Below are 27,931 nucleotides of genomic sequence, written 5' to 3'. Positions count from 1 at the left end.
ACTAACAACCCTGGTGATCCGCCCGCCGCCATTTCGTGCCGACCATCTGGACTCGATAGCGCCTCGCGCGACGTGCATCGCTTTCCACACCGCCCCGCCTACACCTCATCTTTAAACTTGCACCACCGGTGGAGGTAAGCAACAGCTTGACAGCTTGTAGTCCTTTTGTCAGACCAACACATAGCGGTCTGCAAGACGAGACTAAAGCGTGCAAAAACTAATACGCGCGCATCCCTGTCCCGTTATCAGCGATCGCAAAGCGTTGTTGGCATCGCCGTCCACGATTGACTAACACATAGCAAAAGGACATCACTTTCGACGCATCTCATTGCCGCCCAATAAGCGCGCATTCTAGCCCGGCCGTCAATGGCCAGACCACCACAGTACCAGGCCCAAGAGCCTTTCCTCATCTATCACGACATTTACAGCCAGGCGACACCCATGATTAGCCATGCCCCGATGCCTCCTGCACCAAACCCTCCACGACAACCTCTCCAGAGCGCCAATGCCAATGTTATACTAAACCCTCCGACAGTGACCTTCGTCAAGCAGTCACCCTTCAAAACCAATGCGCCGCCATCAGACCAATCGCTCCAGCCTACCGAGCCAGCGCAGGGCAACAGGCTCAACGGTGCGGTTCGGATTGACCCTCCCGGCAACTCGGGGCGCCCGACGGATTCGCTCGAGAAGAAGCAGCCTGTGATGTCGCGGTTTAAGACCGTTGCGCAAAAGCCCCATCCCGAATTCAACATCCAGTTCATGGACAAGGAGAACATGCACCCTCCGATTTACCCCGCACCGGCGCCATCGCAATTCAACCTCCCCTTGGAGACTTACTATCAGAAGCCCAATGGGAAACGCCTCCTCGAAGCCGCTCCTATTAAGGAGCTCCGACCTGCAAAGCAGCCGAGACTCGACGACACCCTTCCTCCGCACGACTCGTTCCCACCCATCCATGACGATGGGAAGAAGCCCGGACACAGCTACGCTACGCTAATCGGCATGGCGATTCTCCGGTCACCGCAGCGCAGACTAACCCTGGCCCAGATCTACAAGTGGATTTCGGACACGTTCAAGTTTTACAACGCCAACGACGCGGGATGGCAGAACAGTATCCGTCACAACCTCAGCCTCAACAAGCATTTCATCAAGATTGAGCGGCCGAAAGACGATCCGGGCAAGGGTAACTATTGGGCAATCGAGCCCGGTGCAGAGCACTTGTTCATGAAGGAGAAGCCGTCGAGGAAGTCAGCTGCCAGCGCCGAAAACATGCCTGTCATGTCAACCCGCCTGGAGCCATCTCAGCCTCAAGCCCAAATGTCTTTCATCCATGAGTCTATCTTCCCCCCCCAGGCCCCCGCCCCTCAAAGCTCTCTTCCCCCGTTGCCCCCGGCTTCGCAACAACTTGCGCCTGCTCCGCCTCTCCCCGAGATTTCATCCGACGCGACTATCCCGGTTTCGGACCTGGCTACCATAGACGACGGGCTTGAACGACCGGCCGAGAATGAACTCATAAACGAACCCGTAAACGAACCCGAGCTTTACTCGCCGCTCCCTGCATCCATGCACTCGTCACCACCAATTCCCAAGCACATCGAGGCCCGCCACAGTGGAACTCCGCCCTCGCAGCCGCGTCTGCTCCCTTCATCAGGCACTAAGTCACGTTCTCACAGGAGGAGGTTCATGTCGATGGATGACAGCGGCTACATCTCCTCCCTGGAGTCCTCTGCCATGCGTCCGAACCACCCTTCCAAACTCCTCACCTCCGAGGCGGATCGGCCGCGGATCAAGAGGGGACGAGCCGAGGAAGAAATCGCTCGCCTTCGTGCTTCATCATACGACAGTCCCTCAAAGGGCCGGTCCTACGGGTACCCTCCACCTTCATCGTCACCCCTACGACAGCCTTCACAAAGCGGTTCGGGCCAAATGCTTCCGCCGCTCACTCCGGCAATGAAGTTGAAGGCCCCCCCGAAGCCGCCACCCTCTGTGTCACCGAGCACAAATTTGCGGTTGCATCGGGAGAACATACAATCTTTGGTCGAGTCGCCTGTCCGACGTATCAATGCCTTGCTTCCCGAGAGTGAAAATGTTCTGCAGAACACACCAGGCTTCGACATCGACCAATTACTCTATGATATGGAGCGGAAGACGGACGACAATACGGGCTTTGACATTTTCGAGGACCAGCCGCCTTTCCCATCCGTCTTTGCGCTGACACCTGGGGTCGCTTCTAACGGGTCTCCTGCCAAGCGGTCGGTGAGGAAGCAGCGGCTCGAACGCTCCCAATCCACCAGCGTGTTGAATGATGCGACAGCGTCTGCTACGAATGCCGCTACATCCTTCCTCAAGCTCCCGAATCAGCCATCCAACTTGCTCCTCGACACGCCAAGCAAAGTCTTTGACGGTCTGCCGTCGTCGCCAAGCAAGCTCTTTCTGGATCTGCAGTCGCCAAGCAAGATGCCCATGACCAACGACGAGAACCTGGAACCGTGGAATTGCTTCGACCAGTTTCAGGCAGACTTCCTGGAGGAAAATCTCTCTGGGTTTGATATGCTGGCTGGCTTTCAGAAGATTGGTTCGAGCAACGGGCAGACGACCTCACGGAGTTCGAAGGCGGCCCAGAAGGCACCGCTTGGTCGTTCGCACACGACTGCTTTCTAAACCCTGGCTGTTCCACCTCTGGGAAAGCGATGGTGCTTGCCAACCGATTTCGCCTTTTCATCTCGCGTCTTTCATTCGGGTGTCCTACTCTGATTTGCGGGCATCGTCTTGGTCATGGGTCCATTTGGGGGAATGCTGTTGCTCACGACTGTTACGATTGACGACAACCACATCACAACGGGTTATTCTGTCGCTTCCTGCATCCAGCGTCTTGGGCTTCGGTTATCCATGGGCCCGAATTTTTTGTTTTTGTCTTCTCTACACTTTGTGTGTGTCTCAGCGAGTGGATGGGGATTGGCTTCGGCCCAGCGTAGGCGTCACGAGCAAAGCCGGTTGCAACTCCTGTCCCTCTTTGTCAACAAAGCCGCGGACGAGGTGCAACAGGTGAGGCCAGGGGATGGCTATTCCACTGCCAAATCGCTCGCGGGGCTATGCACACTTTGAATCTTTGCGTTGAGTGTTGTCTTGTGTGGGAATTGGGGGTCGGGATTTCTTGTCATATACGCTGCTGTCACGAATTGTAATGAGGTAATGTCTGGGCCAAAGGTATTCAGGGGGTCGGGAGCGAGGTCATAACACACCGCAAGGGGCATAGCATACCGGGAGTCTTAGTCGGAGATAGGTTGGATCGGAGGTCCCAAAGGTCTCTGTTGCTGTATTTTTCTTTCGCGGGTTGGGCCTGGTTCAGCGATGGGAAATCTGGTTTCGGTTCTCCCCAAGTTGGGATTCAAGTGCTGGCTTCGTTTCCTGGTTTCGGGACATACTTTGAGCGACATTGGGTTGGATGGGCCGGATGGACAACTTGGCTGGGTCGGGGTTGGATGGGCCATTCCCAAGCTCAAGGGCAGCGATGAGGGATTTGTATCTTTCAAGTTCCGAACAGCGCGGGTTTGGTTTGGGCTGCTTGCTCTTGGCTGGGATTGGTTGGGATATGGTGTTCGGTCTGGTCTCTTCTTGTCCCTCTCCCCAGGATTGGTCTGGGGATGGACTGCTTAGTTCCGGTTCTTACTCTGCCGCTGCTGATCGGTGCAATTTGAGTTGTATGGTTGCGCTGTCCGAAGAACGTCCGGACTTGCTGGGTTGCATGTTTATTTCATCCGGTCCTCTACGTCTCGTGATTCAGGGTGATTATTGTACCTCCAGTAGTAGGTCAGATAGTTTGTGTACACATACCTCCCCTGCTGCCCTTGCTCCAAGTCGTTCACTCCATCTTCCAAAGTCTGGGTCTAGTTCATGTTTGTTTAGGGGTATCTCGAATCACTCCTCCTGAATCCAAGAGAGAGAGTGCTATTTTACCGGTGCCAGGAAAGAAATCCACAGCCTTCCTTTTACTGTGCCCTTGTCCGCCTCTATCCAAATGCCTCCCTCACGAGAAAAAGGAAACGAACCCAAAAACGCCAAATCCCATGCGAGTTATCCAAACCCTTTCTCAATAGTGCCGCACCCGTTAACATTTGTGCTCACTCAGACAGCCTAAGCCACGAAATCCCTAGCCAACGCCTCGTTCTCCGAACATTGGGACAACCAAGTATATACCAGAGGAAAAAATCGCAACATTGACACCGGATGGTCTAGTAAATGCCCATCCGCGTGGCCCAGCCAGAGGCCTCCTTTTGGTGATGGCTGCCAATGTTGATCTGGTAGGGAAACGGATTCGACTCGGTTGTCGTGATGGGCGGGATGTGGTCCTTGTGGGCGTTGGCCAGGGTGACGGCCTTCATGATGGTGTTATGGAGAGTCGTTTCGGAGGCCTTGCGGACCTTGGCACGCTCTATGCCAAGCAGAGAGAGGTAAGCCAGGCACTGATATATCTAGGGGAGGGAAAAGAGAAACAGATTCGACGAACCTCCTTCCGTCCTCGGCTCGGCAACCGTGACCTTGACGGTCCAGCTCTCCCAGCACACCTCGTCGTCGCCGCGCATGTTGTACAACCACGTCTTGCGCCGGCGCTTCTCAAAGAACTGCACCGTGATCTGCCCGCGCCCGGAGCCGGAGCCGGCCGACGACGATGTCGCGCTCGGCGGCGTGATCCCTAGCCCCGTGCCGCCGTGGTGTCCAGCAACACCCTGCGGCGGCTGGTGGCGCTCCGACTCGAGATGCCGCACCAGGGCGGCCACGCGCTGGTCGATGAGCGTCTCGATCTCGGCCTCGGGCACATACGCCAGCTCGAGGCCCAACACGTCGCGGGTCTGCGGGAGGATCGATGGGAAGAAGCGGAGGAAGAAGATTGTGTGCAGAATTCCTGGATAAGGCTTCTAGTTAGTGGGTTTTTGGTTTTCCCAGGTTTCATGCGCGATTGAGTGAACGGATCGCAAGGTTGGTAAGGAGGGGCAGACACAAGACGGCCACGAAGCACCCTTTGCTGCGCTCGGTTCAATGAGACACTTACCGCGAACAACATCGCGCACCGAATTAGGGTCTGCAAATGCCTCGAGCGTAAACTCGAGTGCGCCGCGTTGATCCATAGCAACAGAATTGACTTTTCCTGCTGTGTGTAGTGTGAGGGCCGTCGATACTCCAGGTCGAAGCGACGGAGGGGCAATTGCGATTGAGGGGCTAATTACTCGGATGGCGGAGCGAAATGAGCACTGTGACGTTGGCTTTGTGGAGTGTGTTCCGGGCTTGTGTGACATTGAACCCCGGATTCAGCGGTGAAGCCCCACCGTCGGGTTGGTTGTAGGTAAAGATGGAGAGTTTGTGGAAGCGGATGATCAAATGATCTGTCGTGTGTACATAAATGAAGTTAGATTGCTTTTGACTAGAATCTGATCTCGCAACCCTCATGCTAATCCCGTCACTCATTGCGCCGTTCCTCACCGGACTTAGGTACCTGTAGTACCTCACCGTCCCGGATCTGATAGGTACTGTACGGTAAGGGTTAGGGTTGGATCCCAACCGCTGTCCGCTATCAGCCCTATCAGCAGGGCCTGCCGAGCCGAGGTTACTGTACGAAGTATCCTGCAGCGCGGTCCGCTGCAGCACCCCCGTCATTGGAGAGCTGGGCAGCAGCGCAGCTCATGGTCGTTTGAAGTTGCAGTCCAAGGCCGCCGCGCAACCAGTTCAGCCTTGGGAGACCAACATCTCACAGACACATGCTCAACTTGAAGGGTTTGCATCGACAAAAGACACCATGTTCGCAGCAACGCGAAGATGGTTCCAGCGCAACCGCACGCCCGTTGCCATCGGCTTGGGCGTCGTCGGTGCTGGCTACGTCGTCACCACATATGTCCTGGGCAAACTCAGAGATGCGCGTGAACGCATGAGCAGCGATCGCATAGCAAAGGAGAAGTGCGTCGTCTCTTCTCTCTCTCCTACCACCACAACCAGACGAAATCAGGTTTAGGAGGGACCGGGGCTAACAACAGCACTATCAGTTTGCGACGGCGCTTCGAGCAGAACCAGGAGGACTGCACCTTCACAGTCCTCGCCCTCCTCCCTACCGCGACGACCAACATCCTTGAGGCGATGAACACAGAGAAGATCACATATGAGATCCAGCAGATGAAGGGGTCAGCAACTGCCAGGACCCGGAGCATCGGCTCCACTAGCCCACCCAGCATGTCCGAGACAAACGCGACAGACGACGACGGCCGCAGCATCGTCACTGTGAGCGCGCAGAGCGAGGCTGGCATACATACAAGCCAGCTCTCAGTACCAACGCCACTACCCGGCACATCACAGAGCAGCGGGACTGTTGAGGCGCCGCCAGCGGCTCATTTGACACCACAAAAGCCGCGCAAGACCAAGAGACAGCTCTGGGATGATCTGACGATAAGCTGTACGTCCCCCTTGAATCTCTCCTTTCTTTCCGCCCACTGACGTGGTTTTCGCTCCGAGCAGCAATCACAAGAGCATACACTCTCCTGTACACGCTCGGCCTCCTCACAATGCTGACAAGGATACAACTGAACCTCCTGGGCCGCCGCAGCTACCTCTCGAGCGTCGTCTCGCTCGCAACAGGTGGCGCTCAAGCGACTATCAGCCTAGAAAACAACGACGACGATGGCCCGGAGCAAGCCTACGGCACCGACTTCGACGTCAACCGCAAGTACCTTACCTTCAGTTGGTGGCTGCTCAACCGCGGATGGATCGACGTGATGCAGCGGGTCGAGGCCGCCGTGCGCCAAGTTTTTGGGCACCTCAGCCCGCGGGACACGGTGACGCTCGACACCTTCTCCAGACTCACTCGCGACGTACGCAGCCTGGTGGAGGGCAGCGCGCCCGCGAGCGGGGTGGGCACCGCCTGGCTGCCTTTCCTGCTGCCGCCAGCCAACATGGAGGAGTTTGTGCTGCGGGAATCAGGCATCCTCGATGCCGATGCCAACAACGACAACAACAACAACAACAATTCCTCCACCTCCCACCTCGACCCGCGCTCTAATCAGCCCCTTCCATCAACCCCTCCCTCCTCCTCAAGCGCCCCACCGTCCCCCTCCACCGCCGCGTCACTCCGCCGCCTGCTAGACGAGACGGCGGACCTGATCGAATCGCCCGCCTTCTCGCTCGTGCTCACCCAGCTGCTAGACGCCGGCTTCTCAGTCCTGCTCGAGCAGAAGCTCACCGCGGGCGTGTTTGATAGTAGTAGTTCATTGTTGTCGCCCGCCCAAGCCCAACAACAACAACAAGGGTCTACTATCCAAAGCACCACCAATGTCGGCGCGAGCGCGGGCAGCAGCCGCGCGGTGCTGCTGCCCAAGATCCTGAGCGTGCTCACCCGCCAGGCCCACGCCATTGGCAACGGCATGCCCAACGAGTACCTCCAGGCCATGGAGTCGGTGGCCAACCTGGAAGGGTTTGCCGCGGTGGTGTACTCGAGCAACTGGCAGGCCGAGATTGCTGCCGGGGAGCAAGGGGATATAGGGGTGGAGGGTGCTGGTGACAAGGAGAGGGGAATGGTGGGGAGGGAGAAGGAGGGTGGCGGTGGTGGCAGGATGATGGCGGAGAGCATGCTGGGCGGCGAAAGTGGGAGTGTCGTCTTGGTGAGCGACGCCGACGACGCGAGCTTCCATAGCGCGTGGCAGAGGGCAAGCGGCGGGAAGTGACTCTGTTTCTTTTCAGTTTACCTTCTTGCATAGATGTTGTATTATCTATCATTATCTATTGGCAAAGCTTTGGGGGTCGGACGGGTGACCAAGAGGGGGGCTTATGGAAAGGCATCAGTGCGTGTAAGCTATCTTGAAGAATGCGTGCCTATTTCTGGACACGGTATGATTAGAATACGATGGGCTGGGATAATAGACACTCGCGGTTGGCTCACAACTTATTGTCGTTCATTATTGCATTCGGGTCTGGGTTGGCAGTGCATGGACAGTCAATAGATATTACTTGAGTTGGAATGCCCTCTGCGGGTTCAGCTAACTGACACATGTATCAATTTCGGGTATCTATGTGTTATTAGATCTCAGTTTCCCGGCCTCGCCTGCTTGATAGCAGGATTCCCATCCCCTAATATTCCAACAGACCAAAGCCCAGTGGTGGGCTGAGTTGCTGTACTTCTGCTCTGCGGTCCTCTTTGAAAAGGCGCCGCTTTTAAGCCATGACCCCGGTGGTGGTGATACTGAACCGCCGTCTGCTCTATAACAACAGTGAGGAGAGACTTTCCCTCACTCGCTAGGTAGCCAGAGCTACAACAGGGACAAAGCAGGGCTCTCTCTCCACTAGTGACTGATGGTCCGGGTGCCGTCCGTCGGCGTACGGATATACCGACTCTCATGCCAGGCCCCTAATGAACTGATCCAGGCCCAGCTCGAATAGCTCGTTCCTTACGCCCCGACCACCCTTGTGCTCGACAGGCGAAAGCGGGTTCTTGACGACTACATATCACAAGGGCAAGAATCATGCTTCGTTAGCGGAAATGGCACTACAGCCCTGGTTTGGTTTGGATGGCCTATGTTGCATACCATACTCAACCCAGAGATTGATGTAGATCTGGTGCAGCACGTTGCGCATGCTCAGCGTGGCCGTGTCGGTCAGCATTACCAGGCGCAGGTTGCTCGCCGTCTCGTAGTAGTGCAGCTTGTAGTGGGCGGTGCGGTAGCTGACAAAGGCGTCGTCGTCGCCGCCCAGCTTCCGCACCATGTTGCGGAGTGAAAAGACGGTGCCGAAGATGAGCTTGGCGTCGTTGGCGGCGGCGTTGGCCGACCGGGACGCGTTGGCCGCCGTCGAGTCCTCATGGAACTGGGCTGGGGGAACCCACGACTTGTAATAGATGCATTCCGCTATCGGGTGTGTGCGAAAGTTCGAGTCAATATATCTGTGACGTGTCCTGATTTGGATCAGTGATGAACATACTGTGCCGGTCAAAGATGTAGAATGAGTAGACGACCATCGTGTGCTAATTGGCGTAAAGGGGGTTGAGGTCCCCTGAGCGGAAACGAAGTTCGGGCCGGAGGGCGCGATGCCGAAACGGACGGGATGCTGATGCTAGGGTTAGTAATTACGACGTCGACAGGTTGGCGTAAGGTTCGGTTGGTGTGTTCACACGGTTGTCGGGTTTCTTCCAATGAGATGGATGTCAGGACACAATTTGGGTGATCGATTGATCGGTTGTGCGAGGTCGCTCGTCCTCATACCCGATTTGGTAACATGCTGGCTTCCCGATGCATGTCTTGGCGCCGGTACTGTGTGATACTTCGTAAAATGGCCAAGGAAGTGCCAGTCTTGCTGATATGCATCGCGTTCTTAAAGTATGTACGATGAGTGTTGCGATGCAGATACCTCAGCAGTCGCACTTGGACCGATTTTCATCTAACTCGCATGAGATCGCAGCTATAAATTAGCAAGAAAACACACCCGTTCATCACCTCCCCTGCAAGTTCCCTTGTTGAGGCTCTCAGACAGGTTGCAGGGGTGCGGGGTATCAGTGGGGTTTAGTGTAGAGGACCGGGTTGAGATTGGGTGACGACTGCCCTACTGGGTAACTGCCCTGTAGGGCCCGGTCCTTGTTCTGTGAGCCTCTGACCAGATGACAATGCAAAGATCCAGGCCTAGAATTTTGTCTTCCATTGTGTCACTTCGATTCGTTTTGTCCCAGCGACTCCCCAGCGACTCCTGAATACGAACTTCCATGTCTTGCAAGATACCCAGTAGAGCACTTCACTTTGAATGAGATTTGAGCTACAGAAGAATCACAAGCTGGTTGGCATCTCCATTTCTGATGCCACTGGTCCCCTCCCTCTTCCGCTGGGTCTCCAACTACCTCTTCATCTGCAACCTACCATCGGCGAATCGCCTGCCTATCCGGAGACCGTTGCTTGACCTCCCGTTGTTCTAGTTGGTGATACGATTGTTTAAGTGTCTGCCGTATATCAGACGGCTCAGCGGTTTGCGAGTTACCCCCAGCAACCTTCTCACAGCTCGCTCAGAGACATAATTCCTGAGTTGCGCCGACTTGTTGGTTGTCCACCTGCGGGCATGACCGCAAGGTTGTGACACACGCCACACCTCACGGCTTCACCACCCTACAGAGCCTACCTACCCCAAGTTACCTACTTTAAGAGCATCCCACGCGCACCCCGCAGGTCTGCAAAAGCGCAAAGTCGGGTCTCGGCTGGCCGATACCCTGCTTGGCGCTGCCCCCCTGCAATAGCACGCATAGAAATCCTACGGCTTTTTTTCCATCTTAAATGAGGAACGGGCTGCTGGACAATGAAAGAAATGGTTTATCAACAAAAACAGGATCAGTACCATTTGCAATCCCTTCCAACTGCACACGCCTTGCCCTTGCGCCCCGGTGTTAGCGACAACGAGACAATGACCCCTCCGGCCGTCACCCCGGTGCCCCCCGGCTTGGTGTCACCGGGCATATCCGTCGAGTTCCACGGCGAACCCGAACAGAGGCCTGCATTGATACACCCTCGGTAAGTAAGTTTGCGTCTCTTGTGCCTTGAACGTGTACTAAGGCGGGCCTTACCCTAGCTCGGCGCCTCCCGATATGCAGCGCTTTCAGAGCCCCATGAGACACCACCAAAGGACGCCGTCAGTTCATCGAGAGATCAAGGTGGGCTGAAGCTCTGCTCTCAACTGATCCGGTGCGCGTTGACATGTTGTTTAGGAAACGCTCGATGCGCGGTCAGAGTACACAAACGATGACCCGGAGGGCCGTACACACTACCGCATCAACCAGTACGTCATCAAGGACGAGATAGGCCGTGGTTCGTACGGCTCCGTGCACCTGGCAACCGACCAGTACGGACACGAATTTGTGTGTAACATCTCTTACTATATACCCCATATTGAACCAGCCAGTGACTGACCCCTTAGGTAGGCCGTCAAAGCCTTCTCCAAGACGCGGCTTAGAAAGCGCGCCCAATCAAATGTTCTACGTAATGGCCCGAGGCAGTTTGGCCGCTTCCCGCCTCGCGCAGGCTTTGGCGCCCCGGATGCGGCTAATGATGGCTTCTCCGACTACCGAGCAAAGGAAGCCAAGGACGCTCTCTTTTTCATCCGCGAGGAGGTTGCCATAATGAAAAAGCTAGACCACCCCAATCTTGTGCAACTGATTGAGGTTCTGGACGACCCTGAAGAGGACACCATGTACATGGTTCTGGAGATGTGCAAAAAGGGTGTCGTCATGAAGGTTGGGCTCGGCGAAACCGCAACCCCCTACCCGGAGGAGACATGCCGTCATTGGTTCCGAGACCTGATTCTCGGCATCGAGTACTGTGAGTTAGCTCACCTTGTTAAGCAACCTTGTACTCACTTCTTGGACCGTAGTGCATTCTCAGGGGGTCGTACACCGTGACATCAAACCGGAGAACCTCCTGCTCACTGAAGACGACGTGCTCAAAATTGTTGATTTTGGTGTGTCCGAGATGTTTGAGAAGACGAAGGAAATGAGGACGTCAAAGCCGGCCGGGTCACCAGCTTTCCTGCCCCCCGAACTTTGTGTCCCAAAACATGGTGACGTCTCGGGTAGAGCAGCGGATATCTGGTCCATGGGGGTTTCCCTGTACTGTCTTCGTTACGGGAGAATCCCCTTTGAGCGCGAGGGGATCCTGAACATGTACCAAGCGATCCGGACCGAAACGCCCAGGTTTCCGCAGGACGAGAACCCAGATTTCGTCGACTTGATGGGAAGGCTGATGGAAAAGGACCCGGAGAAAAGGATAACGATGCCCGAGCTTAGGGTAAGTTTCATCATCAGATGGTAGGATACAGGAGATACACTGACCGCCTCGTAGGAACACCCTTGGGTTACGAAAAGGGGGGAGGACCCTTTACTCAGTGCTGAAGAGAACTGTGCCGACACCGTCGATCCGCCCAACCCTTTAGAGCTGAACCACGCCTTCACCAGACGGATCACCCACCTAATCTATGTCGTAAGCTCTGCCTTGGCCCAGCCCCTTTTCAGCGCCGTTTGCTGACTGAGGCACTGCCAGATGAAAGCAATAAACAAGTTCAAAAGCCTTTTGGCGTCAAAAAACACCTCCAGCGGTGCCCGCCTCAGCGCCTCAGCCGATGCCAACGCCACTGCGTCCAACCCATCGTCCTTGTCTAGCACACAACCCCCAGATTCAAATCACCCTCCCAAGCCCGAAAAGAAATCGACGGCCGAATACGCAGCCCACCTGCTTCGCGAGCGTGAGCAGTTCCTTGCCACCGTCGGTAAAACAGGCCTTGACAGGTTACGGCCATTACCATCATCACCGTCCCACCCGTCCACAGACCCGACGGCTCTTCCGCTCGAACCACCCCGCCTGCTGGGCATTGGCACAGGCGGCATCGACAGCTTCGGCAGCGAAGCTGATCTGCCCGTTGCCGACGTCGTCTCTGACTCTCCGACCGCGGTGGACTTCAACATCTATGACCGGGCGTATGAAGCCGAGGTAGAGAGGATCAAGAGATCGGCTTCTGTCACCGGCGGGAGGAGAGGTAGGGCTGCTGCTGCTGCTGCTTCTGCCGGGCAAGTGGGCCGCATTTATAGGACTCGGTTGAATGATCCTGCCTCCTCTTCTGCTGCTGGTGGTGGTAGCGGTGAGGGCAGTGGGAGGGCGGTGGAACACTATAAAGTTGGGGATGGGGAAGGGGTGGTGACTGAACCTGACAACGGGGAGAAGGAGGAGAAAGCGGAAACGAAGGGAGAAAGGAGGATGCCTAGGAGCTTGTTCGACGCTTTTAGGGAGATGAAGAGGCCTGAAAAGTCTATGTTTGCGGACGTGGCGGCTCAGGCCATGTTAGAAGCCAAAAAGGCCAAGGGAGAGGATAGGCAGGCTCAGGGTTGAGGTCGAGCGGTTTGTGCTCTTGTGGTATGCTTCGAGGGCGGTTTTTATTCGGGCGAGGGTGGGACAGGCGGACCCTGGGCACACAATCCTGATCATGCGTTTATTGCTGGTTGCTGGGGAGGTAAATGGGTTGGCTCTAAAGGAGATGGTGACGATGGACGGAGGAAGGGGGTTGCAGGCCAAACCCTCAGTTGAAGCAATCCATTGGCTTGGAGGACCACCATGGTGGTGGAGGTAGCGATATACTAGCCGGTTAACGGTGATTTAACCATTCACTCTTCGGGACGTGAATAGTGAGAATGGGAAAGAAAGTGAATGGAGGATATTCAGAGAAATCCTACATGGTAAGGAAGGTGAGAGAAGGTGGATATGCTTACCGTGGCCCAGAATGACTTTACGCCCCGTCTTATGAGTTGTGAAGCAGCGCCTAGCGCTTTGCACTGCCACAATCCCCCTCTCGTCGTTACACGACTAGGACGAGTTGGGCACCGACTGCCCGATTGCTTGATTGTGTGCTTGCTTGCTCTTGCCTTTCAATCTGGTATTCTACGGTATATTTGTGTCCTATTTTGGCCTCTTTCCCCTTTCTTTTCGGGGAGGCATGACCTCGAGTGGTCAGACATCCATATTCAGGGCGAGCCATACCAGATGACTCGGTCATCACCGACCACGTCAAGAGCTCATTTGTCTATGCTACTGTAGCATAGGTGCCGAGATGGTGGCTAGCGTCTGGCTCTTGCTGTTATCCATCCTCAATGTCCACAAATGGAGGAAAGTCCAGCCCGGCCTTACTGCTTCGCGCCAGTATAAACCCCGCCCCTCCCTATGGAAATTTCAGATCACAATGCCCATGCTCTTCACGAATATCACCGGCCGCGACTTCAACTAAGCAAAAAACATCCTTTGCTCGAGATGCAGCACACCTTGCCATGATACTTGTTAGCGCGAATTCCTCTTGGACAGTGTCGCTTTGGTCGTCGGACGGGTCACCGATTCTTCGCATGTTCCAGGTCCTGGCTAGCACTTCGGGCAAAGACCGGTCGCTTTTGTCGACTGGGCGAAATCGACGTCCTTACAGACGACAAACCAAAACAACGATAAAGTAAACAGAAAGCGTGAAATTGCAGCATCGACATTACTGACGTCACTTGCTGTAATAGCGTTTTGGCACCTACGGATAGCAGCGAGCGCTTTCCACTTCAATTGGTCGCCTTTATCACTCCTTCCACTGCACTCCGTTCTACTTGTACTTGCCCCCGTTGAAGTTACACTACGGGTACATTTTCAGCCTGAAGATCAGAAGTTGCAGCTTCCTGCTTCAAGTTTGGCAGATGTGGGACGCTTTCAGATACAAAGTCTCACCCGTACACGGTACTGCCCCCTCGGCTACTACTACTACTTGTATAACACAGCTCATCATCACCATCTCGAGGTATGTCCTCCATCACATGCCATACCGGCCAAACATCCCGTGCGGCCAAGCATTCTTGCGTGGGGAGAGTATGAGCCGCAAGGAAAGTTGAAGAAAGCAAGGACGGGAATTTACCGAAAGCCGGCCACGACGCTCCGAGTTGAGACGGAAGTGAGAGCCCGTCTGTCTTTCCAACGCCACGGGCTTGGCAAAAGCTTATGTTGTTTAGTGTGGTTGAAGGACCATGCAAAAAACTTTTGACTTTTGAGTATGGAGTATCCGTACGGGAACAACACCAAAAACGAACCACACGGCACGTATTGTATGTACACTAGGATCCCGGACGCTCCACGGAGACCGGATGTCGAATCTGTTTCCCGCGGAGGAGCCGCCAAGGATGCCACAGTCGCCTCTGGGCTCGATATATAAGGCGATGTTTCTCGCTAGGCCCTGTACGAACCTTGTACACATGTACGTGTCCGGCTGTTGGTGCAGGTTGTGTAACGCAGAGACGGGAATTCTTCCCGTCGACTTTCACTTTCAGCGAGTATCTCGACCACGTGTGGGTGGGATCCCCCGTGGAACGGTGGAAGGGATCTTGGGGGGAACAAGGGATCTCGGGTTCGAATTTTAGCGAGACATTGTTTCAGCACATCAAGCCTCACCGCGATCTCAACAAATCTCGGCCTCTTTTTTGTGGGATGGCTGCCAACATCTCCTTTTGGACACACGATGGACAGAAGACAACCCGGTGAGGACAAAGCCGGCCACGCTGGCTTGCCCCTCTGTTCAACCGTACCCCCACTCGAAGCCATGGAATCGAGAAAGTTCGGGATGGAGGGCGTGGGCTCGCACTTTGTGAAGCCTACGTTTAACAAATCTGCCGTGAAACCGGCGGCCTGTGGTCGTCCGGCATGGCGGCTGCTAATGGCGGGCTACGTATGAGGCTGCATTACCAATCCCGAGCGTCGGGAAACCAGGCGTTAGCTTACACACGAAGAGAGAGACCCTAATCGAGGGGGAGTGGGCACTCTGACCCGTCGCCACGAAAATGGGAGGAGAAAATTATATTGAGGCTCAAGGTAGGGTAAGCTTACCTGCCATACGCTCCATCGAGCCCTTGACCGCATCGGATATTCACAACGATGTGCCCAAACTAGTAGAAGTACACCAAACACCTTACACCACAGCGACCACACTACTGCACAGTAACGTTTTCCCCTGCTGAAACGCGGAAACGGATCCGAGATATGTATGTCTGTCCTACCGCCCTCAGCACACCGCTGACGGGTGTGAGAGTGCCAGGTCGACAGCTCGAGTCGACGAGTCGACATCTTAGTGGTCAATCGCATGTCTGCGCCGGGTTGATTCGGCTCCTCCTACTGTAGGTTGTTGGGCTTGGCATGCGACCAGATGCAGAGAAAGCTTGCTGCAAGTTGCTGGAGCCGTTTAGGGGGAGTGCAGACTGCAGCGACTTGGGAGCAGGAGAACAAGTAGGAAGCAAGGCCGAAAATGCCTCATAATGACGATTATAAATGGCAGGGCTGGTGGCGGTTGGCTTGCTGCCAGCTGCGCAACACCGACATGTAATGGATCGGCCTACTGCTGCCACTGAGTAGCGTGCGGACGCGGGCTTGCTGTAGTGTGCATATTCGAGTACATACCAAGGAGCAAGGGGGGTGGGCTGCCGCGGGCTCGCATATGCAATGCGGCCGGCTGGAGTAAGGTAGGAGGATGGGATGCAGTGTTCAGTAGTATCGAAGTGTCTTGCGTGCCTTCGCGATATGCAGCACGCACGGCTTGTTGGCTCCGTCGTGAGACCAATGGCCGAGGGTCAATTGCAAAGGCCAAATTGGTTCGGCGGTCAGCTCGTGATACCGTTCCACCTTACCAGGTGTTCTGTAATTATACGACTGTCAATTGTACTGCCCGAAGGAAAGATGAGACCGGCCAACTACAACGTTACTGTCGTCGTGTGGTGCAGTTTCTCTCTACCGGACCCTTCCGCCGGCTGGCCTCGGGGCCTGCTTCCGTGATCGACGGCCGTCCCCCGCATCTAAATGTTTCGGGAGGCCGCCAACACCGGCGCGGGAGCCCAGGATGGCACGCGCAAGCTGGTGGAATTAAAGCCTGTTGCCAAGCTTGCTGATCTGGTAAGAGCGTCCCTTCTGATGGAACATCAGAATGCCGGTGGATACATACTCCGTACGAAGTACGTGTACTGTACAGCACAGGTCCTTGCGGAGACATCTCTTCGTATCCAGTACGTGAAAGGAAAGTTTTGGGCTGTACACATGTATGGAGGAGTTGTAAATGCCTCCTTAGGGTAGTCAGATAGTAAGATATATAACGTAGTGTATGTACATTCCTTTTGCAATCTTCATGTTGTTGCACGACGGTGCTTGTGATGTTGGGAGGCTCTTTCTCTTCCAGGAACTCGTCGATGGTAATTGACGTTAAGAGAAACTCGCCGTATTTCAGTCCTGAGGGCTGTACTCCGTAGTGCAGTTACATACATATGTACTGCCCTAGATGGTCACCCACAGGCCAGAACAAGCGGACCTGGATGTGCTTGTTCGAGAGGTGTAAGGTTCGTTACATATATTACGCGCTATTACATGCGAGTTACCGGGATAAATAAACAGGAACCTGAACCAGTCTGACGGGCCGCTACACTTACACCACAGCAGCGAGCCAAAACAGGGAACTTCCTTGAGGCCAATCACGATGTCTTGATATGTTCAAGTACGGCTAAGGGATTGCACATGCTGCATGCAGCGTTCTGATAATATTGCATCCCTTTTGGTCCAGGATGAGGAGTCACTGTTGAGAAGTGTCCCTTTCTGCAGCGGATCCAGCATCCATGGATGCGCTGTAAGGTATTGAACTGTACTGTACATACGTACTGTACCTTCAGACCGCTGACCTCGGTACCGTCCCAGCGCCCGGCGTTCCACCGCTTCCCAAAGCCCCCAACCGATCGAGACAGCCACTAAGAGCCTCAAACACCAAGGAACCAAAAGCCACCGCAAATCGCCCAAAACTGACTTGGCATTTGAGTATGGCGTACTTGTACGTCGACGATGTTGCTCTTAGCTAGGAACCTAGGGTGAGGATAAAAGCTACAACTCGGCCAGTCTTTCCCCGAATGCTCAGATAAATGGGTCAGCCGGCGGCCAATTGCTGCATCTATTACATAAAGGGCTTATTGCGGGGATCGTGTGCGTTCGTTGTTTAAAGAACGACCGGTAGCTTACACGGTTGACTGCCAGCCGTTTCTTTTGCCACTGCCGTTCCAACGCCGGTGCCTTGATTCTGCCGCTGGCTTGGCTCGCTTGGTAACACTTCATACTTGTAACACAGCCCATCACCTTTGCCCATTCCACCGATGCGCTGACGTCGAGGAGACCCTTCATTGTAATCCTTACTCTGTCTACGAATTTGCTAGCGAGCGGCCAGTCACTGGCCGTCTGGCTCAGGCGGTCTGCAGCCCCAGGCCAAGCAGTAAGCGCCTCATCCAGTCTACGCCGATACCTGCCGAGACGTTCCTGTGCGCCGAATCAGGAAATAGTTTTGCGAGTAGTACAGTACAATACCAGGCTAGGAGGGCGGTGCGATTCCAAAATCTTCTTAACCACCTTCGTCATCCTTCCCTTTGCAAGAAACCCTCCTGGACAGTTTTTCGCCCCCCTCCGCTACACGGTAGACTCTTTCGCCTCAGCCATTCTTCAGCTTCACCATAGGGCAAGAACGGTTCGGTTCGCCTCGCGATTGGTACAAGCCAAAACCCTGAAAATCACTGGTCAACAACAGCTACTCAGAGCAAGCCGAAACTCATTCACTAAATACCCTTACGGAAGCTCCCTCTTTTCGCCATGTCGAACTTCCGCCTGACCACGCAGTCGTCTGCACTTCGCTGTCAATACTAGCAGCACCTGAACGCTCTGCTCGCCTCATCCGAGGGAAGACGAACAGGAAACCGTTGAAATCATAAGAACACACAACACAAAGAGCCCCTCTCTCGAGATCCTCCCAAGGTGCTCTTGAGTCCCACTTCCGACTCACCCCACTTGGTTCGTTCTCGACTTTCTGGGTTTTCTCGCTCCTAAGAGCAAAGTCAGTGCCCTCATTTTTGCAATTCATTGTTTTTTTTTATTTAGCCTTCTTTTTGTCTCTCACTCCCTATTCTTTTTCGTATAAGAAAAAAAAAAAAAAAACTTCTTCGTCTATTGCAGAGAAGACTAACTTGGCCGCCGACAAGACTTCTGCCGTTTTGCGATCAGCTAAGCAATATCTGGGCTTTGCCCATTCACACGAAGGCGGTTTCGCCTCTCACGATCGCTGTTTGCTCGCATAAGCGCAGCGTGAGGTCGCGACTCGCGTGCATCCATCACTTCGCGACCTTGCACCACGACCACCACCAGGCCCTCCCCTATCCACGACGAGTCAATCCTGCACTTTGACACGTTTCTGAGTTCGACTTCCCGCCCACTGAACATGCCAACTCCTGGAGGTTCCGACACGACGCCCTCTGAGCGCTCGTCGCAGCCACCCTCAATCAGGTCGCTTGAGGCCCCTTCAAAGTCCCCAAAGCTGCCCGGCCAGAATGGGCAAGCAACTGGGCCCGGCGACCAGGCAACGAGACCTGTCGACAAGGCCTCCATGAAGGACCGTTTGACACGCATGTTTTCGAACCGCGACGCATCCTCGCGTTCCGTGTCTACCGAGGCCATCCCGACCACTCAGGCTAAGAAACCCCAAGATGCAAACGCACCTTCGCCACCGCCCTCCAAGATGGCGAATGGAAAGGAACAGCACCTTCAGCGCTTCATGATAGTCCCCGAAGCCCAGGGCGGCCACGAACACCACTTGAAATCGAGTCGCCGGCAAGAGAAACTGTCCGATATGATCAAGGGGTTCCTTGGCAGGAAACCGGAGCAGGCACCCGAAAACGACCTCTCGTTGGTATCCAACTGGGTTGACAACCTGAGAAAAGAAAAGGACGGTCTGACGTCGGACAAGAAGGTCATGCCAAACCAGTCGGCAACCCTAGTGGAAAAGTACGGCAAATGCCAGGAGGTTGTGGGCCGGGGCGCCTTCGGCATTGTGAGGATCTCTCACAAAAAGCTGGAGAATGGCTTGGGCGAGAAGCTATATGCCGTCAAGGAGTTTCGCCGCCGCCCCGAGGAGACGGAGAAGAAGTACAGCAAGCGGCTGACGGCCGAATTCTGCATCTCCTCGTCCTTGCGACACCCCAACGTCATCCACACCCTGGACCTGCTTAAGGACTCCAAGGGCGATTACTGCGAGGTGATGGAGTTTTGCGCCGGTGGCGATTTGTACACCCTTGTGCTCTCGGCCGGCAAACTCGAAGTGCAAGAGGCCGACTGCTTCTTCAAGCAGATGATGCGCGGTGTCGAGTACATGCACGAGATGGGCGTTGCCCACCGCGATTTGAAACCCGAGAATCTGCTGCTGACGACGCACGGTGGGCTCAAAATCACCGATTTTGGCAATGGAGAGTGCTTCCGCATGGCTTGGGAGAACGACGCACACATGGTGTCGGGCCTGTGCGGGTCAGCCCCTTACATCGCGCCTGAGGAGTACACGGCCAAGGAGTTTGATGCCCGCGCCGTTGACGTCTGGGCCTGCGGTGTCATCTATATGGCCATGAGAACGGGCCGCCACTTGTGGCGTGTCGCGCGCAAAGAAGAGGACGAGTTCTATACTCGTTATCTCGAAGGTAGGAGAGACGAGGAAGGCTATGCCCCTATTGAGGCATTGCACAGGGTGAGTCTTAGCGCGTCTTCCAAGACCGTCGACCAAGGGTTGCTAACTGCCCCTATCAAGGCCCGCTGCAGAAACGTAATTTATTCCATACTGGATCCCAACCCGTCGAGGAGGATCACCGCGTCACAGGTGCTCAAGTCCGAATGGGGCCGGGAGATAAAACTGTGCAAAGCCGGCGAAGAGGGACTCTAACACATGCTCCGTCAGATGGATGGCTGATGCACACTTTTAGCATCATCCACTGTCTGGCGGACCTTTGGTGAATCATGTTGGACCTCAATACTTACCTGTCACGTTGCCAGGTGAAGTTCATGCGGTCCCTTCGAGACGCCACTAGCTGCTTGGTGTCCATCCTGCACCTCTACTTCTCCTGCTCCCTCGAATCTTGGCATGACGATGCCACTACGATATCCTACCACATCAAGAAGACAACATAGCAAGAGAGAGACGGACGGCGGCATATTATGAATGGAATGCCCTCAATTCGGCTAGCATTGGAGTTTTGGAGTTCTTGTTTTCTGTCTCCTTATGTATCTGCTTTTCATCAGACTAGGGGTTGGGGTGGCTTCCTGTCGTTTTATCCAATTCACATGACATTATCTGGGTATATTGGCTTATCTCTTACCCCTTCCCTCCTTGAGTCGGAAGGTGGGCGGCGGCGGCGGCTTCTGTTTTGGCTGGCTTACGCTATGGGAGACAAGGCAGACATTCGTTCTTATCGTTATTCTATCATCCTCGGCGGGGTCTTGGTGGTTGCCGGGGCCCGAGACGGCGGCGAATTCATTTCTTTTTGATAAAGAGAGGAGTTGCTTACAACCACTTACGTATTTTTACTATTACTACATTGGGCGGATCGACTGATTACTTTTCTGGTTACCACATAGGAAGATACCTACCTCGTTGCTGCATAGTTGGGTATGTGAGGTTAGGGCTGGCTAAGCCAGGGTTGGTTGATACTTATCGGATGGATCAGTGGGCAGGCAGTGGAGAGGGTGGTTCCGGTTTGACGATGCTCTCTGCCCTGCCCTGCCCTGCCTCTTTGTTCAACGCTCCCTTTTCTCCCTCGCTCGCTGCCGAGGTCTCCTTGCCACGCTCTTTCATCCGTCCTGCAAAGTTGAGTGCGGTGTGCGGTGCGTGGTAAGATGTTGCATGCGTGCACACATATCATACAATGGCCCAGCTATCTCATATATATAGCTGGTTCCAGGGGAAATGTGTGGAGCGAGCCGTGGGTGGGTGGTTCTGGTTTCTTGTGCCGCCGACGCCTTTTACCGCTGTTTTCTTCTGGTGTGCCGGGGAACAAGTACAGCTCGCTCCTATTCCGTCCCTGCGCGATATTGGCGGTTCTCTCTCTTTCTCGGTCCGTAGCTACAGCTGCGGTTGGAGATTGAGGGTTCTGGTTGGAGGTTTGGATTGAGACCGTCTAGCTTGCTCGCCGCTTACCCCGCGCCGCCTGGGCCGTGGGAACAAAGCTTTGCTGGGACTGCATTGTGAAGGAGTCCGTGGTTGGATTTGAGAGTTGGGGCCCGGATGGAGAGGGCGATGGAAGGGGGGAAACAGTTACCCCTTCCTTGGATAGGCGGTCTGGACGCCCCGCACCGGTCCGGTCCGGTCCAGCATGGGACTTCTGTCAGCGTCTTACGCGAGGGGGCCAACTGAGGCTGCAAGGGTGTGACGGGTATTTCATAATGTAATGACGACGAACGATTTTATGACGAGTCGGAAAGGGACAGGAGGCAAGACTGCTACTTTGCTGATCTCGTTTTGCGAAACAGGTGGTTGGCATCTACACGGTGGAGAGGATTGCTCTGATTTTTGTCTACCCCTTTTTTTGCTCCTTGTCTACTTGCGATCATGTCGGGGAGATTAGGTGGTTTGGGTGGCTTTTTGTGTCATCTTGTGCTTTTTTTTGCTATCATGAGGCTACCTGCATTGCTGGTCTGGCGGCGGTGTCTTTTGCTAGCATGCTGTTTGGCCAGGGCTATATAAACGTGGCGAGGCCAAGCTTGCTTCAGTTTCGGGCGAGTGTATGGAGGTCATCTGGAGGCCGTGAGGCTGCTGTCTAGTTCGATGAAGACTCTAGAGCTGGGGTGGAATTTGTGAGTTTGAAAGAAGTTAGAGGTGAAGGGGAGAGAGAGAGAGGATAGAAGAGATACACAATTTGGTGCGAGTCATGGTTATGAGCCCGTCAACCCAGCCTAGGCAAATACGAGGTATATAGTTGCATACTAGTCAATGATGCAGTTGATTACTGGCAAGCGAACCCGAACAGTGCATGGCTTGGAATTCCATGTAGCCTGATTCAGGATTCCTCCCGCTAGGTACAGGATTGTTGATCATTACTGTGAGGCAAGGAAGAGGGGGCGACACAGTTAAGATTGGTGATGCCGCTTCGTGCCCTAACCAAGACTTGGTAGAAAGTTCCGTAAGGGATGAAGCAAGTGTTGCTTCCATGAACTCCCTGGAGCTTTGGTGTAAGCCCCCTGAAGGCGCTGCCTATCTGTCGTAGATGGATGCTCGTCCTCCCGCTGCCGTGTGACTTGACTGTGTCTCGGGATTCGTAGTGGCGCACCATTTGATGCTGTGCTCGAGTATTCGACATACGTCATGTACTCTGTGCTCGGCGAGATGTGGATTGCCTCTGTGAGATGTGAGCGTCGTTTGTTGGAGGGACGACATGACTTGAAGTCCAAGTATTCTTCTTCTCCGTCAACTTTCCAATCTTGTGAGATGCCGCGCCTATGTTGTCCTGTGACATGATGCGGTCTCGATTGGATCTTAAGGATATTTAAGACTGGTTGAATAGAGACGTAAGAGACAGGGTTCAGTTCTGGTTTGACTTGCCTTCTGTTCATAGCGGTCATCCTCTCTCACTCCCAGCACATGTCTGCGGAGGCTGTTCTGGGCTGCGAAATCCCTTCAAGGGCAACACCAGGCCACTAGCAGGCTGAGAGTTGGGTGAGGCTGTCAAGGCTAGGCATTGAGTGCGGACAGGTAGCGATGCTGTGTGAGAGGTCAAACATGTTCACCTACTGCAAGCCACTTACTATATATTGTACTCGTAATGGCTGTGTGGAATGGCTGTGTGGAATAGGGGCGAGACTGACGTTGACCAAGCATTTCAGCAATGAAGGGTCACGGCTGCAGTCCACCACTTCAGATATGTATATCATCCAAAAATGTAGTATATACCAGAGCAGTTCATGTACTGGTACGAATCACGACCATCCTTTTCGTTCCCAGTGTCATACCTTCCGTGGGCAAGGAAGAAGTGAATTCCAAGTGAAAGGCATGATAATATCCATACCTTTTTCCATCTCACATACTAGTCCTACCCGCTATCCCTTCCACCTTCATTGCAAGGCCCATACTTGGCTTGGCTGGATTACTTTTGAACTTCCCAGGCGATCTCGAATAATCAATTAGAGCCACGAAACCACTGGACCCAAGAGAGAAGAAGCAGCTACAGACGGATCACAAACTCCAAGAACACCCGTCGAGATAACGAGAATCAGACATCGTCCCCCCTGGCTGCCACACTCTCCTCATCATTTCATCTTCATCCGGCCGTCTACCAAGCCTGTCATCCTCTGGACGCCAACTGCAGCTGGGAGAGAAGCCATATAGCAGCATGGACGTACAACTCCCATCAACCCCCCGCCCCCCCTACCTGCCAACCTCAGCCTGCTAGGAGAAGCCCAGTTCATGGGAGCGAGCCCATGCACACAGACTAACACACGCATACACACAAACACACAAGTGACAGTAGAGGAAAGGAGCCAGCAAGAGACGATGGAGATTCACACACACACACACCATGTACACACTCACACTCCTGCTCACCAACTTTAGAATAAGAATAACCCCCCCCCCCCCCAAAACCCATCACTAGACCTCGTAGCGACATATTTATACGGCCCAATCCTTCCTTCCTACCCACCCACCAGACCAGACCAGATCAGCAGTAGGTACACTACATTCAAGGGACCTCACCAAGCCAACCCAACCCAACCCCGCCGTCTCAGAATACCATGTCAAGGTATCAACAATAAACTTGATCATAATCAACCCATCTTGGGATCATCTGTCCTGTCTGTCTTTCAGAAAGTAATAGTATAGGAAACACCAAAACCAAAAAGGTAAGAAGAGATCCAGCCCATCCATGAAACCTAAGAGGAGGAAGAGAGAAGAAGATAGAATATCCAATTGAGGAGGAGGCGGAAAAAGGGATGTGTTGGTGAAAGAATAATTGCCGGTTATACAGCCGTCAAGGATCGAAACGTGATGGTGGCTGTGGGGAGAAAAGGGAAATAAAGAGGGGAAAAAGATCATGAGCGAAGCAAATCCCAAAGCTCCCCGCATAACCTAATAAACGTTTCCCTCTTATTCGCTTCGTGCGCCGAATCGGGGCTGTCCCTGCTGTCTCTCCCGCCTAAGACTCCCTCGCCAAACATCATTGTCCGCCTTACCCCGGCGGGCCGGCCGTTGCCCAGTGGGGGGCTGCCACCCTCTTCGTATTCGTGGCGTCTCCGCTTCATTGACGACGACGATGATGGCGGCGGCGGCGGTTGAGTATTATTGGTTTGGTGGTGTGGGTGGTGGTGGTGGTTAAGGTGGTTGCTGTTGTTGTTGTTGCTGCTGCTCGCGCTTCGGCTGGTGGCCGTAGCCGCGTGGTCAGCGAGTGGTCTGTGGTCACGATGATGGTCCCGGGGGAAGCCACCACCGCCGCCGCCGCCGCCGCCCCCGTGGTGTGGAGGCGATGGCGGAGTTGGGGGTTGATGGTGCCCGCCGTAGCGTACTAACTTTGGTAGGAGCTCCGGTCTGCCGCCCGCCAGCTCTACTTGTGCCTCCTCGGCCGACTTGTACTCCCTAGGCCTGCCCGGAGTCGGTGCCTGGTGGGCAGGCGCCTGGTGGGGTGGTGCTGGCGGGTGGTGCGGGGATGCCAGGGGGCCGCGGTTTTGGCCGGGATAGAGGCCGTGGCCGCTCGAATCGGGGTGTCCTGAGAGATTCTGCCCAAAGACGTCGGCGATCGGGGGCAGGCGGTTGTTTGTCTGTGTCGCGGGTACGTGGTGAATGTGCGACGTGTTGGAGAGTTTTGAGGGTTGATTGGTAATGTGGCGCGTAAGAGGGTGCGGGTTGTGCATGCCCGTAAACGTCTGACCTAGCGGCGCGGACTGGATTACCCTTTCGTTGGCAAAGTGCTCATGCGGGGGTGCGATAATGCTCAGACCGGGCGGCGCGCCGCGCTTACGGGCGAGGCCGGGCGTTTTCGCGGCAAAGTGGCTTCCGTCCTTGTCCTTATTAGGGCCGTCGCCCTTGGCTGATTGCTGCTGTAACCTCGCCTCAATGATCTGCCGCTGCTGCTCCCTGACATTCATGCTGCGCTGCACATTTGCGTTCATGACGGGATCTTGCGTGACGAAGCCTGGCGACAAGCACGCAAGGCCAACCTCTTGAATCCCTAGTCCCTCTCGTGCCGTCAATGGTCGCCCGGTTGCCGGGGACACAATGTTTGAGTCCTTGGAGAGATCGAGCTTCTTCGGTCTGTGTCTGGTTGTGGGCAAATCGGGAGACCCGGGTTCTTTTTTGACCACAATTTTGGGACCTCCGGCGTTTCGAGATCTGTGCGCCATTGAAACAGGCAGGTTAGTCCACGCAAATCGGGGTTTTCATATATACCATGAGATTGCTTACGCGCTGGGAGGCGATGATTTGTGGGCATTCGAACCCGCAGTGGTCCCTCTCGGGCTGGCACTGTCAGAACGTGTTGGTGGCGCCGCTGCATTCTGTGTTGCCGAGGCAGTTGGTGGAGGCGGGGGAATCGCGGCGGCGGACCTCTGGGCGGTTGGTGATGATGATGTCGGAGGAGCACTTTCAAGGCCAAACGAAGGCCTGTCATGCGGAGCCGGCGAAGGGGCCATCGCAACCGCGGTGGTCATGATTGATGTGCGGGCGTGAAGATGTTGCGTAGAGAAAAAAGTGTCTGAAAAGAGACCGAATAGGAATCGGTCAGATTACCCCCTCCAAGAAATGACCGGGGTGCGGGCCTGCCAGGATCAGGAGGCTGGATGCGCTCGTGTACGGATCGAGGAAGCGAGGCGCGGCAGAGCAGTAAGGGGGTCGTGGGACGAAGCCACGCAAAAACCTGAAGCTTTTCTGCTGTTGTAATTATCCCTCTCTTTCGTCCGAGGAGACTTGACAAGCAGGTTCGGCAGTGTTGAATAAGGGCTTTCAACGCAAAAGCGAGAGCGTTCGAGTAGCCCAAACCTGCTGAGACGATCTGCGTGGGAGTCTGCGTGTCCACGGGTGTGTGTGATGATTAATTGTGATATTATTTCTGGCTGACTTGGGAACAATAGTTTCGAGGCTGGTACCGTAGTAATCTGGGCGCTTCCAACAGAGATGTGGACTGGTGGGCAACGCAGCGCTCTAACAGTGACAAGTGCAACGGCGCAGCGCAGCGCAGCTCTGTCTCCGAGACTATGTCCTGCAGCAACGTTGCACCTGTTTTTTTTTGGCAACGCAATCCAAAAAACCACGTCTTCGTTGGCGAGAGACGCTGCTGTAATTAATTTCCTTGCTGGATTCGGCTATATCGTCGCCGTCGCCGTCGCCGTCGCTGTATGCCTTGATATCGATCAATTGGATCTAAGACGGTCCCAGAAGACGGTCCCTGGCGGATGGTGTCTGTGCCCACGTCACTGGGATTAGTTGCGGAGCTAAAGTCGTCAAAAACCGCGTGTCACTGGAATAGCGTCTATTTTAACCGCCAGGAACGGTGTGCCGGGCCGTTGGCGTCGGGTTGGCGAAGGTGATGGCCGCGACGGGAGCACGTGCAGAGACAGCAGACCAAATAATCACTCGGAACTGCGCTCAGGTTGGAAAAAGGCAAACGAGACTCGAACGAGAGACGAGAGCACCAGAGCGGCCGAGGAGAGATAATAAAGAGAGGGAAGGGGCGGCCTGGATGGGATGAAAATGTCCCGAATGAGGGGCTCCACTACTTCATTAGGGGCAAGCTGTCTGTGAGACAGCGGCTGGAGGTTTTTAGGGAGTGCAAACTGCGAAAAGGGGGCGCGCTTTTTCACCAGCAGCACCCTGGCTCTCCCGAGCGGCGATAGTGTTATAAAAGGGGGACAAGACGCTGGAAAAACACTGATGCAAGTCTTGTGTGAGGTCCCCGGCGACCAGTCACAAGGTGTCTGGTGTAAGATCGAGCTGGACGACTGGTTCCAGTGTTTGAGGTTAGGTATCGTGGGGCATCAGGTGGAGGCCCTTCTAGCTGGAGTCAGAAGCTTGGCCGGGGACCGCCTCTTCTGCTCGCTTGTCCGTGAGTCCTGTCTGTCGTCGTGTCTGGCGATGCCCCTCGATTCCATTGCTCCGTCGATTACACGTAACTAGCATACGGCATTTCATACCGCTGGTTAATCCATTGGGCTGATGTCGTGTTCGCTGTGCCCTGCGGCGCTGACGGTCGCTGGGACCAGCCACGCTCCCCATATTTTACTTCATGTCCCAGAAGGGGTTGCAAAGACTTCCCGGAAAGGCATCATATTCTTGGGACGTTTTGGATTGAGGGGGCCGGTCACTGCGATTGGCAGAAGTCTGAAATCCGCCGTTTCTCCAACCCCGGCCTGCTTGGCTCCTGCAGCCTCCCGGCAGACGCCTGAAACTCGTCTGTGCTGCCACAAGGGGTGCCTGGAGCTCTGGCTAATCGGCCTAGCATCTGACTGGTGGTGAGAGCCCAACTTGGACACAAGCTCCAACCACCACATACTTGTTGCAGCAAACATGTCGCGATGCCGTTGTGCTTTTTGGGCTGGAGAATTCGCGGCTGCTAGATGGC

At 54.8% G+C, this 27,931-nt stretch overlaps 10 protein-coding genes across 10 annotated transcripts; 6 read left to right on the top strand and 4 right to left on the bottom strand.

Moving 5' to 3' along the window:
- Window positions 1–53: 53 nt before the first annotated feature.
- N656DRAFT_481238 (uncharacterized protein) lies at window positions 54–3,053 on the top strand. Its single transcript, XM_064809802.1, has 3 exons — window positions 54–134; window positions 306–963; window positions 1,048–3,053. Exons 2-3 carry the CDS (start codon window positions 367–369, stop codon window positions 2,659–2,661), a joined length of 2,211 nt encoding a protein of 736 aa, XP_064672658.1. The 5' UTR covers window positions 54–134; window positions 306–366; the 3' UTR covers window positions 2,662–3,053.
- A 685-nt stretch (window positions 3,054–3,738) lies between these two features.
- N656DRAFT_776160 (DUF1649-domain-containing protein) lies at window positions 3,739–5,364 on the bottom strand. Its single transcript, XM_064814581.1, has 3 exons — window positions 5,051–5,364; window positions 4,508–4,903; window positions 3,739–4,432 (listed from the first exon to the last, which is right to left on the bottom strand). The coding sequence occupies exons 1-3, from the start codon at window positions 5,292–5,294 to the stop codon at window positions 4,233–4,235; spliced, it is 840 nt and encodes a 279-aa protein (XP_064672657.1). The 5' UTR covers window positions 5,295–5,364; the 3' UTR covers window positions 3,739–4,232.
- Window positions 5,365–5,791: 427 nt separating this feature from the next.
- N656DRAFT_688434 (Peroxin-3) lies at window positions 5,792–7,517 on the top strand (the record flags this gene model as incomplete). Its single annotated transcript, XM_064810633.1, has 3 exons — window positions 5,792–5,949; window positions 6,036–6,439; window positions 6,502–7,517. Coding segments are annotated over 3 exons (1,578 nt in total), but the record flags the coding sequence as incomplete, so codon positions are not given.
- Window positions 7,518–7,968: 451 nt separating this feature from the next.
- N656DRAFT_776158 (snare-like protein) lies at window positions 7,969–9,180 on the bottom strand. The gene is made up of 3 exons (XM_064814580.1): window positions 8,953–9,180; window positions 8,562–8,879; window positions 7,969–8,474 (listed from the first exon to the last, which is right to left on the bottom strand). The coding sequence occupies exons 1-3, from the start codon at window positions 8,987–8,989 to the stop codon at window positions 8,371–8,373; spliced, it is 459 nt and encodes a 152-aa protein (XP_064672655.1). The 5' UTR covers window positions 8,990–9,180; the 3' UTR covers window positions 7,969–8,370.
- Window positions 9,181–10,413: 1,233 nt separating this feature from the next.
- N656DRAFT_795776 (Pkinase-domain-containing protein) lies at window positions 10,414–12,884 on the top strand (the record flags this gene model as incomplete). Its single annotated transcript, XM_064817453.1, has 7 exons — window positions 10,414–10,520; window positions 10,579–10,660; window positions 10,715–10,864; window positions 10,928–11,324; window positions 11,377–11,789; window positions 11,844–11,981; window positions 12,042–12,884. The coding sequence occupies 7 exons, from the start codon at window positions 10,414–10,416 to the stop codon at window positions 12,882–12,884; spliced, it is 2,130 nt and encodes a 709-aa protein (XP_064672654.1).
- Window positions 12,885–14,158: 1,274 nt separating this feature from the next.
- On the top strand, window positions 14,159–14,549 carry N656DRAFT_776151 (uncharacterized protein). Its single transcript, XM_064814579.1, has 2 exons — window positions 14,159–14,370; window positions 14,431–14,549. Exons 1-2 carry the CDS (start codon window positions 14,216–14,218, stop codon window positions 14,468–14,470), a joined length of 195 nt encoding a protein of 64 aa, XP_064672653.1. The 5' UTR covers window positions 14,159–14,215; the 3' UTR covers window positions 14,471–14,549.
- A 4,243-nt stretch (window positions 14,550–18,792) lies between these two features.
- Window positions 18,793–20,277, top strand: N656DRAFT_704103 (Pkinase-domain-containing protein; the record flags this gene model as incomplete). Its single annotated transcript, XM_064811156.1, has 2 exons — window positions 18,793–20,085; window positions 20,146–20,277. 2 exons carry the CDS (start codon window positions 18,793–18,795, stop codon window positions 20,275–20,277), a joined length of 1,425 nt encoding a protein of 474 aa, XP_064672652.1.
- A 136-nt stretch (window positions 20,278–20,413) lies between these two features.
- On the top strand, window positions 20,414–21,067 carry N656DRAFT_480625 (uncharacterized protein). Its single transcript, XM_064809800.1, has one exon. It carries the CDS (start codon window positions 20,550–20,552, stop codon window positions 20,877–20,879), a length of 330 nt encoding a protein of 109 aa, XP_064672651.1. The 5' UTR covers window positions 20,414–20,549; the 3' UTR covers window positions 20,880–21,067.
- A 1,300-nt stretch (window positions 21,068–22,367) lies between these two features.
- Window positions 22,368–23,144, bottom strand: N656DRAFT_776146 (uncharacterized protein). The gene has a single exon (XM_064814578.1). It carries the CDS (start codon window positions 22,947–22,949, stop codon window positions 22,485–22,487), a length of 465 nt encoding a protein of 154 aa, XP_064672650.1. The 5' UTR covers window positions 22,950–23,144; the 3' UTR covers window positions 22,368–22,484.
- A 1,269-nt stretch (window positions 23,145–24,413) lies between these two features.
- N656DRAFT_703757 (uncharacterized protein) lies at window positions 24,414–26,006 on the bottom strand (the record flags this gene model as incomplete). Its single annotated transcript, XM_064811119.1, has 2 exons — window positions 24,414–25,707; window positions 25,780–26,006. The coding sequence occupies 2 exons, from the start codon at window positions 26,004–26,006 to the stop codon at window positions 24,414–24,416; spliced, it is 1,521 nt and encodes a 506-aa protein (XP_064672649.1).
- Between the last annotated feature and the right edge of the window lie 1,925 nt (window positions 26,007–27,931).

Source organism: Canariomyces notabilis (assembly GCF_033297395.1).
Source record: "Canariomyces notabilis strain CBS 508.74 unplaced genomic scaffold N656scaffold_4, whole genome shotgun sequence".
Lineage (NCBI taxonomy): Eukaryota > Fungi > Ascomycota > Sordariomycetes > Sordariales > Chaetomiaceae > Canariomyces > Canariomyces notabilis.
Note: the sequence above shows the minus strand (reverse complement) of the source record. Positions and strands in the feature narration are given on the sequence as shown.